This window comes from Hyaena hyaena, unplaced genomic scaffold (genome assembly GCF_003009895.1).
Source record: "Hyaena hyaena isolate Hyena2069 unplaced genomic scaffold, ASM300989v1 scaffold_312, whole genome shotgun sequence".
NCBI classification, from domain to species: domain Eukaryota; kingdom Metazoa; phylum Chordata; class Mammalia; order Carnivora; family Hyaenidae; genus Hyaena; species Hyaena hyaena.
Genome location: NW_024080943.1, coordinates 2,020,210 through 2,032,788, shown reverse-complemented (window position 1 = coordinate 2,032,788; position 12,579 = coordinate 2,020,210). Strand labels below are relative to the sequence as shown.

At 55.2% G+C, this 12,579-nt stretch overlaps 1 protein-coding gene across 2 annotated transcripts; it reads right to left on the bottom strand.

Annotated features, from left to right (window-relative positions):
- Positions 1-1,229: 1,229 nt before the first annotated feature.
- WFDC2 (WAP four-disulfide core domain 2) lies at positions 1,230-12,148 on the bottom strand. Of its 2 annotated transcripts, none has more exons than XM_039248509.1 (4): positions 11,847-12,148; positions 11,103-11,246; positions 8,220-8,372; positions 1,230-1,251 (listed from the first exon to the last, which is right to left on the bottom strand). In XM_039248509.1, exons 1-3 carry the CDS (start codon positions 11,923-11,925, stop codon positions 8,221-8,223), a joined length of 375 nt encoding a protein of 124 aa, XP_039104440.1. In that variant the 5' UTR covers positions 11,926-12,148; the 3' UTR covers positions 1,230-1,251; position 8,220. The 2 variants fall into 2 exon arrangements, with proteins under 2 accessions (XP_039104440.1, XP_039104439.1); XM_039248508.1 differs by lacking the exon at positions 1,230-1,251 and adding an exon at positions 5,717-5,908 and having other exon boundaries at positions 11,847-12,143.
- Positions 12,149-12,579: the final 431 nt, after the last annotated feature.

Sequence of the window (12,579 nt, the reverse complement as noted above, 5' to 3'; positions counted from 1 at the left end):
GAAAGGCAGCACCATGGTGCATTCAGGAGGCTGCTCGGCGGGGGCTAACCCCTCACCCACTCCAATCCAGGTACCAAGCACATCCAGCACAGGGACTGCAATCCGGGGGAGCACCCATCCATGGGTTGGAGTAGGAGAACTATAGAAAGAGGAAATTTATTTTCCTGCCCACAGCTGGGGCACAGAGCTTCAGTCTGGCAGTTGGCACGAGGGATAAGCCAGCAGCAGGTGGAATGGTTTAGGATACACTGCCAAGTATCAGGGCAAGGACCTTAGGTGCCTCTGAGAGTCTTCATAGCCCCCTACAAGTATCCTCATGCCCGAGGGAGAGTGACATTAAATAATAAGTAAAAAGCAATATGACAGGGGTGCCTGGGTGGCTCAGTAGGTTAAGCATCTGACTTTGCCTCAGGTCATGATCTCACAGTTCGTAGGTTTGAGCCCTGTGTCGGGCTCTGTGCTGACAGCTTAGAGCCTGGAGTCTGCTTTGGAGTCTGTGTGTGTCTCTCTCTGCTCTTCTCCCACTCACACTCCATCTGTCTGTCTCTCTCAAAAATAAACGAACACTAAAAAACATTTAAAAAGTACTATGACAGGTCTAGAGAGAGACTATGAGAAAGTTTAAAAAGCATTATATGTGAGTACCTTTAATGGCATATTACCCTCAGCTTTTAGAACAGGGCGCCCCATATTTTCATGTAGCACCAGTTCCTATAAATTACATAGCCAGTCTGTATATTAGATAATAGTATCATATCAATGTTAATTTCCTGAATGTGGTTATTATTGTACTGTGGCTATTTAAGAGAATGCCTTTATTTTAAAGGAAATCCACTGACATATTTAAGACATCTGCAACTTACTCTCACATGCTACAGAAAAGCATGTTGTGGGGTGTGGAGGGAAGGAAAAAATGAATGAAAATGTGGGAAAATGTAAGTATGTGATGAATAGATGCAGAGTATGCAGGAAACCTCGGCACTACTCTTGCATCTGGAAGTCTAAAATTATGTCAAATTTAAAAGTTGAAAGAAAAGAATAAAAGCATGAGAAAGAATAAAAAAAAAAAAGGCAGGGGCTCCTGGGTGGCTCAGTCAGTTAAGCGTCCTATGTCGGCTCAGGTCATGATCTCACGGTTCGAAGGTTCAAGCCCTGCATTGGGCTCTGTGCTGACAGCTTGGAGCCTGGAGCCTGCTTCGGATTCTGCGTCTCCCTCTCTCTCTGCCCTTCCCCTGCTCACACTCTGACTCTCTTTTAAAAAAGAAAGAAAGAAATCTTAAGGAAGGAAGGGAAGGGGAAAGAAAGGGGAAAGGGAGAGGAGAGGAGAGGAGAGGAGAGGATAGGAAAGGAAAACGCCAGGGAGAAATAAGCCCAACCAAATCAGAGCTATGGGGAGTGTGGAATACAGAGTCCCAGGAAACCATAGGTTAAAGTAGGGGAAACAACAGGGCGACTCTGCATTCTGAACCACAGGCAACTGGAATTCCCCAAACCGGAGAGCTGTCCTGTGATGGCGCGTCCACGCCTCACTAGCATATTAAGATGTGAGAGATGTTATGTAGCGTCAAAGCACAGTTTTGGGCCCTTCATCAGAGATGATGAACGAGCCGATGTGGAGGCTTTTGTGCTCCAAACCGCTCAGCCAACCCAGGCACCTACTCATGAGTCTGTGTAGATTGCTCCCTGGAGTTTGGTTCAAATGGGTCTTGTGGGCATTGGTGAGCTGTTGTTTTCACACAGATGGCAGCCGCTTTCCATCGCCTATCCCCCTGGTGCCCAGACCTGCCCATAATCCTAAAACTAACCCTAACCTGTAAGAAACCACAGGCTTCGGATGGTTCATCTGGTGAAAAATTGCCAGAGGGCTGCTTCAGGTATAAGGGGCACAAACACTGGGGACAGAGCAGCTCGAGGGATCCCATCTTTGTGTGTAATGAGCTCACCCCAACAGGTCTGGTCTGGCTGGGCCCTGGGGTTGATGTGCCCGCTGAGGGGGGACACACAGAGACTTCTGAATCTAGGACGTCTTCCCGGTGAGGCAGGTGCTACAAATGCCATGTTGCTCCGCGGCTGCGGGGGTCACAGCACTCCCCTCAAGTACCACCTTTCAGAGCTGAGCAAACCGGACCCTCAGCAACAGACTGCAGCACTGAATGGAGCGTTGGTGATCGGTCAGCCGTCACACTGTTCTTATGCTTCCTCACCCTTCACTTTTGCCATGACCCTGTGGTAGAATTATCAGCTGCGGCAGGAGGTGGGGGATTTAGTGTGTTTGCAATATGATTATTTTACGAGTTGGTTTCCCGAAGATGCATCCGTGGGCAGGGCAAGCGGGTCCAGGGAGCAGCCACAGGAGCCACACAGCTGGTACATCCCAGCTGCCCAAGCGTCGGGGCGGCACTTGCGGGGCCTGGTGGGTGGGGTGTGGGGCGGGGGAGAAGCAGGAACTATATGAAGACATAGGAACAAAGGGGCAGTTCTTCCCTGCCCTGCGGCGGTAATGTAACTGCTCTCCCTGCTCCCACATCGCCCCCTAGAGTCTATTCTTAACATAACAACCTGAAAGATTTTTTGAAACACAAGTCTGATAGATCAAGGCACATCTCTGCTCAGACCCCTCCCGTGGTTCCTAAATTCCCTAGAATAAAAGGCAAAGTCTTTGCAGTGACCACAGCGCCCTCTTTAATCCATGTCCGCACTACCTCCCTGAGCTCATCTCCCCTGTGCCCCTGACTGCTCATTTACTCCAACCACGTTAGCCTCCTGGACCATCCTCAAATACTCAGAGCACACTCTGATCTTAGGTCCTTAGCTCTGGAAGTTTCCTGGGTCCGGACTTCTCTTCCCATGGATTGTCACATGGCTCATGCCCTCCCTCACCCTACTCAGTACTTGAATGACGCCTAATGAAAGATCTTCCCTCAACACCCTCTACAAAGAAGCCACACCCACCTCTATCCCATTCCTGGGACTCATCAGTCCTCTTACCCATCTTTGTGTTACCACTTGACATGGTATACATGTGTGAGTTCTTTCTTACACACACACACAGGAACACACATGCGCGTGTGCACACACACACACAACCTCCTTGATACTAACCCCGAGCCACCTATACATAGCAGGCACTCAATAAATATTTACTGAGTGAGCAAATGCCTCTGCTTATGCTAGTCCTCAACTAGGGCTATCCTCTACTGGCCTGTCTTTAGAACTTCATTTTGTGTGTGTGTGTAACGTCTATTTTCCGTCCAACCCGAAGCCTGCACTTTCCTGCATAAGAGATGCTTGTTTCCATATGGGTGTTACCATACACAGCCCTCTGGGCTGGAGATAGGGTGCAGAGGCATCAGCAAAAAGCAGTTTGATGTTGGAAATAAGAGAAAGTAAAGGCAGGAAGAAACCCTGTCCTGAACTCTGGGGGTGGGGGATCAACAGGACTGAGGGGTTCTAGGAGGTTCCACGAGAGTGATAGTCCCATCTGGAGCCAACAGTTTACCAGCACTCCTGGCCCCGGGAGCCACCTCCCTCCTAGCCCAAACTAAGCACGGCTGTGGTCTGGCTACATAACATGGAGGCCTGGAAGAGGGGCAGAAGGGGCCTGTTCAGAGCAGCTCCCCCTTCTTTCCTCTTCACACCCCTCAACCAAACACCCTCAGAGTCCCTGACCAGCAGCAGCCACTCAATAGCAAAGTTGATCAAAGAAATCTCCTGGGCCAGGGGCTCCTCCAAACCCACCCATTTTCTCATGTGACCCACTCAACCCCTTAACCCTCTTTTTCTAGCAGATTCTTCCTGTTCATCACTAGGATCCTTGGTAACTCCAAGGAATGTAAGTGGTTCTCCCCACTTAATCTTCCCCAGGAGGCCCGTGGGCCAGGACCCCCTTGAAAAAGCCCCACCCCCATTCAAGTTTCTGGTGAAGGGCGCAAGGGTCCATCTTCCTCAGATCCCTACTCAGGTGGCCCTGGGCAGCCTTCTCATGCAGTAAAATCTCAGCCACCAAGTCTGATATTCTAAAGGTGGCACTTCATTTCTTGAGTGAAATCGGGAGGAGCAAATTTGCCTGCTGGCCCCGGGCAGTAGGGAGCTGGTCGCAGCCTCCTGGGGCCCTGGGTTAGGGAGCCGAGGAGCATGAGTGACGCAGGTGTGCGATGTGGGTGCTGGAGGGGAAAGGCGGCAGGCGTACAAAGGCACACCTCTGCCATCCCTGAGTTAGGTGGGACCCTGCCTAGGATTTTCTCCCCGTACAAACCTGGGGAAAGTGAGAAGGGGGGGAGGGCAGCCACACATTTGGTCCCATTATGGGGCTTCTACCCAGCCCATCTCTAGATGCCTTTGCTGCTGCCTGCAAGGGCTCGGGGGACTCAAGCCTGGGCAGGGACAGAAATCAGAAAAGAGAAAGGTACACTGCCATCTACCGCCAAGGGGCAGCCTTATGCACTGAGTACCCACACTTCCGTGTTCACCTTGCATCCCTAACGGGGTGGATGGAGAAGCCCTAGGGTCTTGCCTGGCTCATGGCCTGGGGCAGGGACCCACAAGAAGAGGAGAAAGATAAGACTGGCCAAACACCAAACTACCAAGCTCTTCTCTCTCCACACAACTGCCCTCAAGCTGCCCTGATCTCTCACATCCCACAGTGGGTAGAGCAGACAAGGAGGTAAAAGCGGCCCTGGGGTGGGCAGAGGAGCACGGAGAGAAGGGAATAGAGAGGGGCATGGAGGGGGGGACAGGAAAAAAAAAGGCAATGGAGGAACAGAAAGGGACAGAGAGAGCAAGGGGAAGAGAAAGAATAGAGAAAGGGATGGGGGGAGGGGACAAGAAAATAGAAAGAGTGGGAAAGAAAGGGGTGGAGAGGGTGAGGACCGACACAGAGCTAGGTCTCTGAAAGTACACATAAGAAACTGGCAGAATTGGTTGCCCCCATAGTGGGGAGGGGCAGGGGAAGGAGTCAAGTATGAAAGACCCTTTCGAGGTGTTTTTTTTTTTTTTTTTACCTTTTGAATTTTGGTCATGTGACTGTATTATTTATACAAAATAATGGTTTGATTTAAAAACCAGTTAAGGGACGCCTGGGTGGCTCAGTCAGTTAAGCATCTGACTCTTGATTTTGGATCAGATCGTGATCTCATGTTTCAGGAGTTCAAGCCTGGTGTCAGGCTCTGCACCAGCAGCAGCGTGGAGTCTGCTTGGGATTCTCTCCTTCTCCTCTCTGCCCCTCCCCCCCCCAGTAAATAAATAAACATTAAAATAAATGGATAGATGAAAAACAATCAAAGGACACCAGCTTTGCCAACTTCTGTCCCTGTGGCCGCAAGCAAGTCAGTGGCTGGATTCCTGGTCTGGAACACGGGACTGTCATCAGCTACACTGAGGGTTGTTTTTTGGCTCCAGGAGATCTCACAAGCAAGTCTCCCAGCCCTGGGTCCAGGGCACAGAGAAGTGCTGCGGGCCCGGCCATGAGCGGGAGGGACTTCGGAAGCATTCCATCACGTCTCTGAGCCTGTTCTCTCTTCCACGTCCCTCCGCGGAAAAGACAACGACCAACCTCCCAAAGAAAGCGCTGCTACACAAGCCGTACACGAGCCGAGCCTGAGCAAGTGTTCATTGATTCAGTTGATCTTTCCCTGGACTTTTTGCCAGGATGACCTGGTCACCACCGCCGGCCCCCCCCCCCATCAATCTAGAGTCAGGGGAGACAGGGGCAGAAAGGTTAAGAATGGAGGCCATGGCCCTTCCCCCCAGTGCTGGGAATGGTCACTTTATTGGGTGCAAAAGGCAGAAGCTGTGCTCAGCTCTGGAGGGAGTGCAGAGGCCAGAAAGAGGGGAGGGCGGCTGGGCTGGAGCCGGGCAGGGCCGGGCAGAAACTTCCACTCCCCCACTCCTCGCGCTGTGGTGGCTGGAGCTGGAGGAAGAAAATCATAATAATACACCCACAGCGATACCCAACATACGAGACAAGAAGACACAGAGCTTAAATTCTGGAGCAAAGCCCTCCCGACTCTCCCCTCCCAACACACACACACACACAGCAGCCTCACCTTCCTGAGGCCCTGGGGGCTCTGCCCGCACTTCTCTGCAGGTCCTAGACTCACCTCTTCTGCTTCAGACCATCCCAGGACACACCTGGGTACCCGTGGCCCAACTGACTGGTGGGGCCTTTCTGAGGGACAGCCATCACTTATCTAAGAGCCTTTCTGCCACCAGGAAGTGCGAATGCTTCCATTCCTTAGGTAAAGCTGGGATTCGCTGGTCAAGGAGGTCTTATTGATCCCATTTTACAAGCAAAATAATTGCAACTCAGGGAGGTAAAAAGGCTAGTTAAGTGTCAGAGGCAGTTAAGTGAAATCCACACCCAGGTCTTCTTGGCCACAAAGTCCAGCCACGTTCTGTCAGTCAGGGACGCAGGAGATGGTTGGCATCACGGGAGAGCTCTGGGCCCGTGGAGACTTTGGTTCCCTCCCAGGCAATGAAGGGACGCCTTGAAATAGCAACCGCAGGGCCTCGGGCACACCCTCCCCTCCCTGTGGCCTCAGTCCTCTCACGTGGGCGATACCAGGTCCCACCAGTGACCGGTCAATCCCTGGGCTGAGGGCTTATCGAGGGAGCCCCACCATCAATACTGAGAGTTCAACCAAAGGGCACTTCCAGGTTCTTGTTCCTCCTGCACCTCACCCCACAAATGACCTTCTAGTCATCCTTGAGGGCTGGCCAGGGAGGGCCATCCCTCTGCCAAGCCTGCTCCCTCCCGCCACCCCCTCACCTCCCACCCCATGGGGCTTTCCTCCTCTGTTGCCCCCCACGCTCAGCCCTTCCCCCGCTGCAGCACTGATGACAGGCACTGGGACTGTCCGTCCATCCTTCTGCCACAGCCACGGGGCTGCAAGCCCTGTGAGGAAGGGTCCTGGCACCTGGCCCCGAGACCAGGGCACAGTGCCCGACCTCCCCAGGGGCCAACCAAACACATGCTTGGGGTCTTGTATTTGTTTGCTTCCTCACACTTACTCTAGGACCTGACATCGTTTTGTTTCTAGTTGTTGCCAGAGGAAGGGAGGCTCCACAACCCTTTCCTTGCACGGGCAGAGCCACCAGCGGTGGCCAAACGTGGCCCCAGCCTGCTACAGAGCGAGTGCCCCTCACACTTCAAATATGTACTTCCTGTCTGTCATGTGTGTCCTGAGAAGCCAAGCTTTTGGTGAAACTAAAGATCAGGCTTTCGCCTCCCACTGGCCACATGCAAAGAGCTTCTCGCCTCCCCCCCCCACCCCCCGCCGGCACTGTCCACTGTCCCGTTTCCCAGGACACGGCTGCAGACTTTCTAAGTGCATGCTGAGGAATCAGAGTAAATCTTCCCTGTCCCTCACAGCCCAGTTCATCAGCAAATACTGTCCCATCTACCTTCACACAGGTCCCAAACGCAGCCACCGTCCTCCCCTGGTCGGCCACCTCCCAGCCGATCTCTCACAGGAGCCTCCTAGCTGGTCTCCTGCGTCTTCCACTGCCCCCTCTACAGCCTATTCTCCACCCAGCAGCCGCAGCAATCTTTTCAAATCTAAGTCAAAGCACGCCCATTTCCATGGCGGCAACATCTCTGCGTCAAGGCCAAAGTCCTATAATGACCTATCAGGCCCCAAAGGAGCTGCTCCACTTACCCCTGACCGACCTTCCTCTTCCTTCTCCTTGCTCCCATCCCCCCCCCTGGCTTTTCCTGAAACACCAGGGATGCTCCTGCCTTTGCACCTGCTGCCCCTCGCCTGTGACACTCCCCCCAGAGAGCCTCACGCCCCCTCCCCCCTCCCTCAAGTTCTGGCCAGTCTTTGTTCAGATGCTGCCTTCTGGGTGGGACCTTCCCTGAGCGCCCCTGTGAAAAAAAATGCCAACCCTGCTTCCTGCCCATCCTGCCCCTCCCCCACCCCCTTTCTGTTTCTTTTGACTCCAGGGTACTTTTCTCCCTCGAACGTTCTACAGGACACGCTCGCTTATTTATTCTTCTTTGTTGTCCATTAGCACGTAAAACCCATCAGAGAGGAGTTTTTGTGTGGTTTGCCCATGCGTGGGCCATCCTCAGCACCCAGAGCCGTGCGTGGCACATGACAGATAACAGATACTTGCTGAGTGGATGAAAGCAAATAAATGGACAGACATGAACCAGGTCCTCCTTGGCCACCATCTTTACCTGGAGGCATCAGTGCACTCCACCCCCCTCCCACACCTACCTCACAAGACAGGAGTGACACAGGACACCTTCCCACAACCATTGTAGCAGCATTTCAGCAGGCCGGGACACTGGCTGTCCACCTCACACTGGTTCTGGCACAGGCCGAGCTGGGGGAAGTCAGTGTTCACCTGGGGGCAGGAACCTTGCTTTTCTGGGGAGAAAGGAGCAAGGGGGAGTGGTCGGAGGGGATGCCGGGAGATGAACACTTGTCCACAGCGCCACCTCCCAGCGCCCTCCCCTGTGTCACCAGCTGCAGAGCTGCCCGCTGCCTGAGTTGATCCCAAGGTCGCTTAGGGAGACGGTCTGCACGCCCCTCCTCCTCCTGCTTCCTCCATCCTTGATTTTGGAATCACAGGATGTCAGGTCGAGGCCCGGCTCTGCCTTTTCCTATCTCTGTGGCCTAACTTGGAGAGCAGAAACCCCACCCCGGAGCGGCTGTGTCCTCAGGTGGTACAGGCTGTGTCCTCAGGTGGTACACAGGATCAGCGCTCAGCTGCCTCACGCGTCCTGGGGTTGGGGTGGAGCCTGGGGGCCATACACAAGCACTCCTTCTCACTGAGGAGCCAAACTGCTTTGCGACAGCAATAAGAATGAGTAACGATAAGTTAGCACTTACTTAGCTCCTACTGTGCGCCAGGCATTATTCTACGCACTCTACATACATCAACCTCTCTGATCCTCACAATAATCCTATAAGAGGGAGAGGTACTGTTAATATTTCCTTGTGTTATGGATGAGGCACCCAGAGGTTAAGTAATTTGCCTATGACTGGGTGGAGGCAAGATTGGAAGCCCAGGAATCTGGCTCCAGAGTCTGTGCACTGTGCATCCTGCTGCTTCGTAAGCTGTGCACGCATGAGGGGTTGTGCACCCACAGTCTCTTCACTCACTCCTCGACCCCCCTCCGCCCCACTCATCCACGGTGCACTCACAGCACCGCAGAGATGTGCCGCTTACAGTGTTCTTGGTGTAGACCCATTTTCTCTCTAATCCTCACATCAAGTATTTCCTCTGTCAGGGCTGCTTCTAACCCTGTTCCTATCTCAGACCAGGAAAGTGAGGCACAGACAGGTGAAGGCACCACTCAACACCACACTGCTGGTAAGAAGTAAAACCAAGACCTGAGCCCAGGCAGTCACCGTTCATTTACACACACACACACACACACACACACACACACACACACACAACCTATGCTCAACTTCCTGGGTCAAGGAGAAGGGAGCGGGACTCCATTCCCAGAAGCCCCAGGAGCAAGCCCAGCCAAAGGCCAAACACAGGCACAGAGGAGGCTGATCAGCTGCAGAGGACAGGAGCGTTCTAGCAGAGAGACCCACCCCCTTGCAAAAGCCAGGAGATCTGGATGCTGAGCTTTTCTGGGACAAAAGGGAATCAGGAATGGTTTACTGACAAAACACGCCGATGTGTGTAGAGTATCTACTCTCCACAAACACATCTTTAGTATGTTATGCCATTTAGCCCCCATGGTAATCCTACAGAGTTTGGGATCATCATCCCCATTTTGCCGATGAGAAAGCAGAGGCTTGGAGAGGTAAAGCGACTTGCTCAGGATCACACAACCAGCAGAGGGCAGAACTAAGACCCTAGTCCAGGAGGCCCTCTCGCTCCGTCCCTCTTCCTGCCTCAGTCTGTCCATCTGAGGCAAGGAACCAGCAAAGACTGCACCTAACAGGCAGGCACTCCTGTCCCCCTGCACCTCTCTCTCATCTGTCTGTCTGCCTCCCTCATGCTTCCTCTCTCTCAATCTCCACCTCTCCTTCTGGTCCTCCTCTCTCTGCTCCAGATTAGAGGCCTCCAGACCCAGGAGCTGCTGATGGACCAGTCTTCCCTCTACCTCCCCGATTCCTTGCTCACAAATCTGAGGTCTCTGATTATAAATGGTCCCAGCCCCTGCTGGTATCTTGGAAGAAAGAGCAGGAAGACGGCAGGGGCTATATTCTGGGTGAAGACCAGTAGTCACAATACCTTGGTACCCCAGCTCATATCCCTGCTTCTCGCCCTCAGTCTTCCCTCCGATAAATGAGAAGCTTGGATTCCATCTGGTCGAAGGCCACCCCCTGCTCTGATGAGCTTCCTGGTTGCCTGGTGGGGAGGGTAAGCTCCAGGAAGGACCTTTTCTGGACCACCCAGGCTTTCACATAAGCTCTTTCTCTCCTTACAGTGGAAGAGGGTGTTTTATAGAGGGGTGCTCTAGGAGGAGTCCCGACTTCCTTCAAACCAGCCTTCCAAGAAGGGGCAAAAGTTGAACTTCGCTATGACTCATGCCAAGTCACGCGGTGACGGTGTGACCTTGGGCAAGAACCTTTCTCTGCCGCTCACAATCACATCTTTAAGATGGGCTAGGCGCTCTGCTAATTCTGTAAAGTGTCTTTCCGCCTCGACAGAGGAAGCCGGGGAGTCTTGCCAGGCGGGGCGCTCCAAGCCCTTCCCCCAGCGCTGGGGGAGGCACCAGGGGAGGGACTCAGAGAGCGCTGAGCGCCCAAGGTCTTGGGACCCAGCCCACTCGCCTGCCCCGGGCTTCCCTGCGGCTCCAACCGGCTGGGAAGGAAACTGCGAACTAGGTGCCCTGACCTCCGGCAACACCTTCCCGGCCTGTGCTTGCCCGGAAGCCCGTCACGCACCAGGGAATGGAATCCGGCCAGGGGTGGGGGACTTCCCTTCCCCCGCTCCCCCGCTGCGCTTCAGCGACGCCTTTGTCCCCCCGGGCCCCGCGAGAGAGCGCGGAGCTGGTTCCGTCTGTCTCCACTCCGCAGGGGTCCCTGGGGTGCGGCGGGAGCGCCCCCCCTGCCCCGATCTCTGCCCGCGGCCTCCTCCAGCCCGCCGCGCCCTTCCCCGCCCCGCACGGGGCGCCCCGGGGTTACCGTTGGGCAGGTGGCAGATGGTGGCGCAGCCGGCCTGGCAGCACTTGAGGTTGCTGGCGCATTGGGCGTCTGAGTGGCACTCCTGCGTACAGTTCAGGTCCGCCTGCAGCTGGGGGCATACGCCCGCTTTCTCTGCTTCTCTGCCTGGGAGGCGCACGGTCAGTGGGGCCAGAAGCCTTAGTCCCGGAAGACGCCCGCCTCCTGCTCCCCGGGCCCCAGATCTCAAGCTCCTAGGAGTTCTCAGTCTCTGCCCCTAGGCCCCCCCCTTAAAGCCTTCAGAGGGCCCCCCTCCAGGCCCGGGGCCCCCGACACTTGTGAGTACAGGGCCTTGTCCTCAGAGCCCTCAATCCTCGGGGGACCCCCGCACATCTGAGCATCTAGGAGCTTCCGATGTCTCGGCAGAGGGTTCCACTCCTCCCCCCACTCCCCGACCCTTCTCCCCCCACCCCGCAACTAAGTCTCCACCTTCGGCACAAAGGGTCTGCCCCAAATTTCAGCCGCCATTGGTGTCCCCCACCTCCAGCTCACTGGACCGCACACCTTCAGCTCCAGGAGTCACCACCTCCAGGGACCAGGGAATCCTCGAATTTTAGCCTTCGCGGGTCTCCCCACTTCCGCCCCAGGAATCCTCCATTTCTCCAGCTCCCAGAGAAGCTACGTGCACCTGGGCCCGGCCCTGCCCTGGCGCTCCGGGAGCGCCCCCCCCCCCCCGCCCTGGGCGCCGGGGTACCCCGCCCCGCTCACCTGGGATGGCGGAGAAGCAGAGCAGCAGCAGGCCGAGGAGGAGGGGGGCGGCGGGCAGGCCGCGGCGGCGAGCAGGCATGGTGCTGCGCCGGGAGGGGTGCAGGTGTGAACCGCCGCCCGGGTGCGGGGATTTAACCACGCGCGCGGGGCAGAGTGGGGCAGGGGTGGGGCGACGCTCGCGGGGGGAGAGGGCTCAGCGGCCCCGGCGGGCGGGCTGCCACCTCACTCCATTTCACAATCCCCCGGGGTCAGGTGTCACTCTTGGCCCCGGTGGGAACCAGGAACCTGAGCAACTTCCAGGTCTGGCGCAGCTATAGACCAGCTGCGACCGGACCCGGGTCCTGCTCCTCCCTCCCCTACTCCCCCCTGGGGCCTGAGCGCAGGGCTGCGGTGGGGCGAGGGCTGGGCCCAGGACCCCTGGGTCTCCTTGTAATGCCGGGAGAGCGAAGGGCAGGGCCTACAGGGAAGCGATGGAGCCTGGGATTAAGTGGTTAGATTTGGGGCGGGTGGATCCGCGTGTAGATCCCTGTTGAAGGGCTGGTGGTGGAGGCTAGTGTCCTGATACAGAGCACATAGTAGGCGCTACAGAAAAAGCAGTTGTTTTAAATAAATGAACGCATTTGATACAAGAACCTGAGGCCCATTAAGGTGAAACTCCTATTAAACAGTCTCAAGCCATTTTGGATATGTTTCCCTCTCTCTTATCTTTTCTTTTCTTTTTTTCCCTCCCTCT

Excerpts from the sequence above, each read along its gene's own strand:
- WFDC2 (XM_039248509.1), bottom strand. The coding sequence starts at position 11,925 with ATGCCTGCTCGCCGCCGCGGCCTGCCCGCCGCCCCCCTCCTCCTCGGC. Across the intron at positions 11,247-11,846 it reads CTGCTTCTCCGCCATCCCAG|GCAGAGAAGCAGAGAAAGCG; the intron begins GTGAGCGGGGCG and ends TGCGCCTCCCAG. Across the intron at positions 8,373-11,102 it reads CATCTGCCACCTGCCCAACG|AAAAGCAAGGTTCCTGCCCC; the intron begins GTAACCCCGGGG and ends CTTTCTCCCCAG.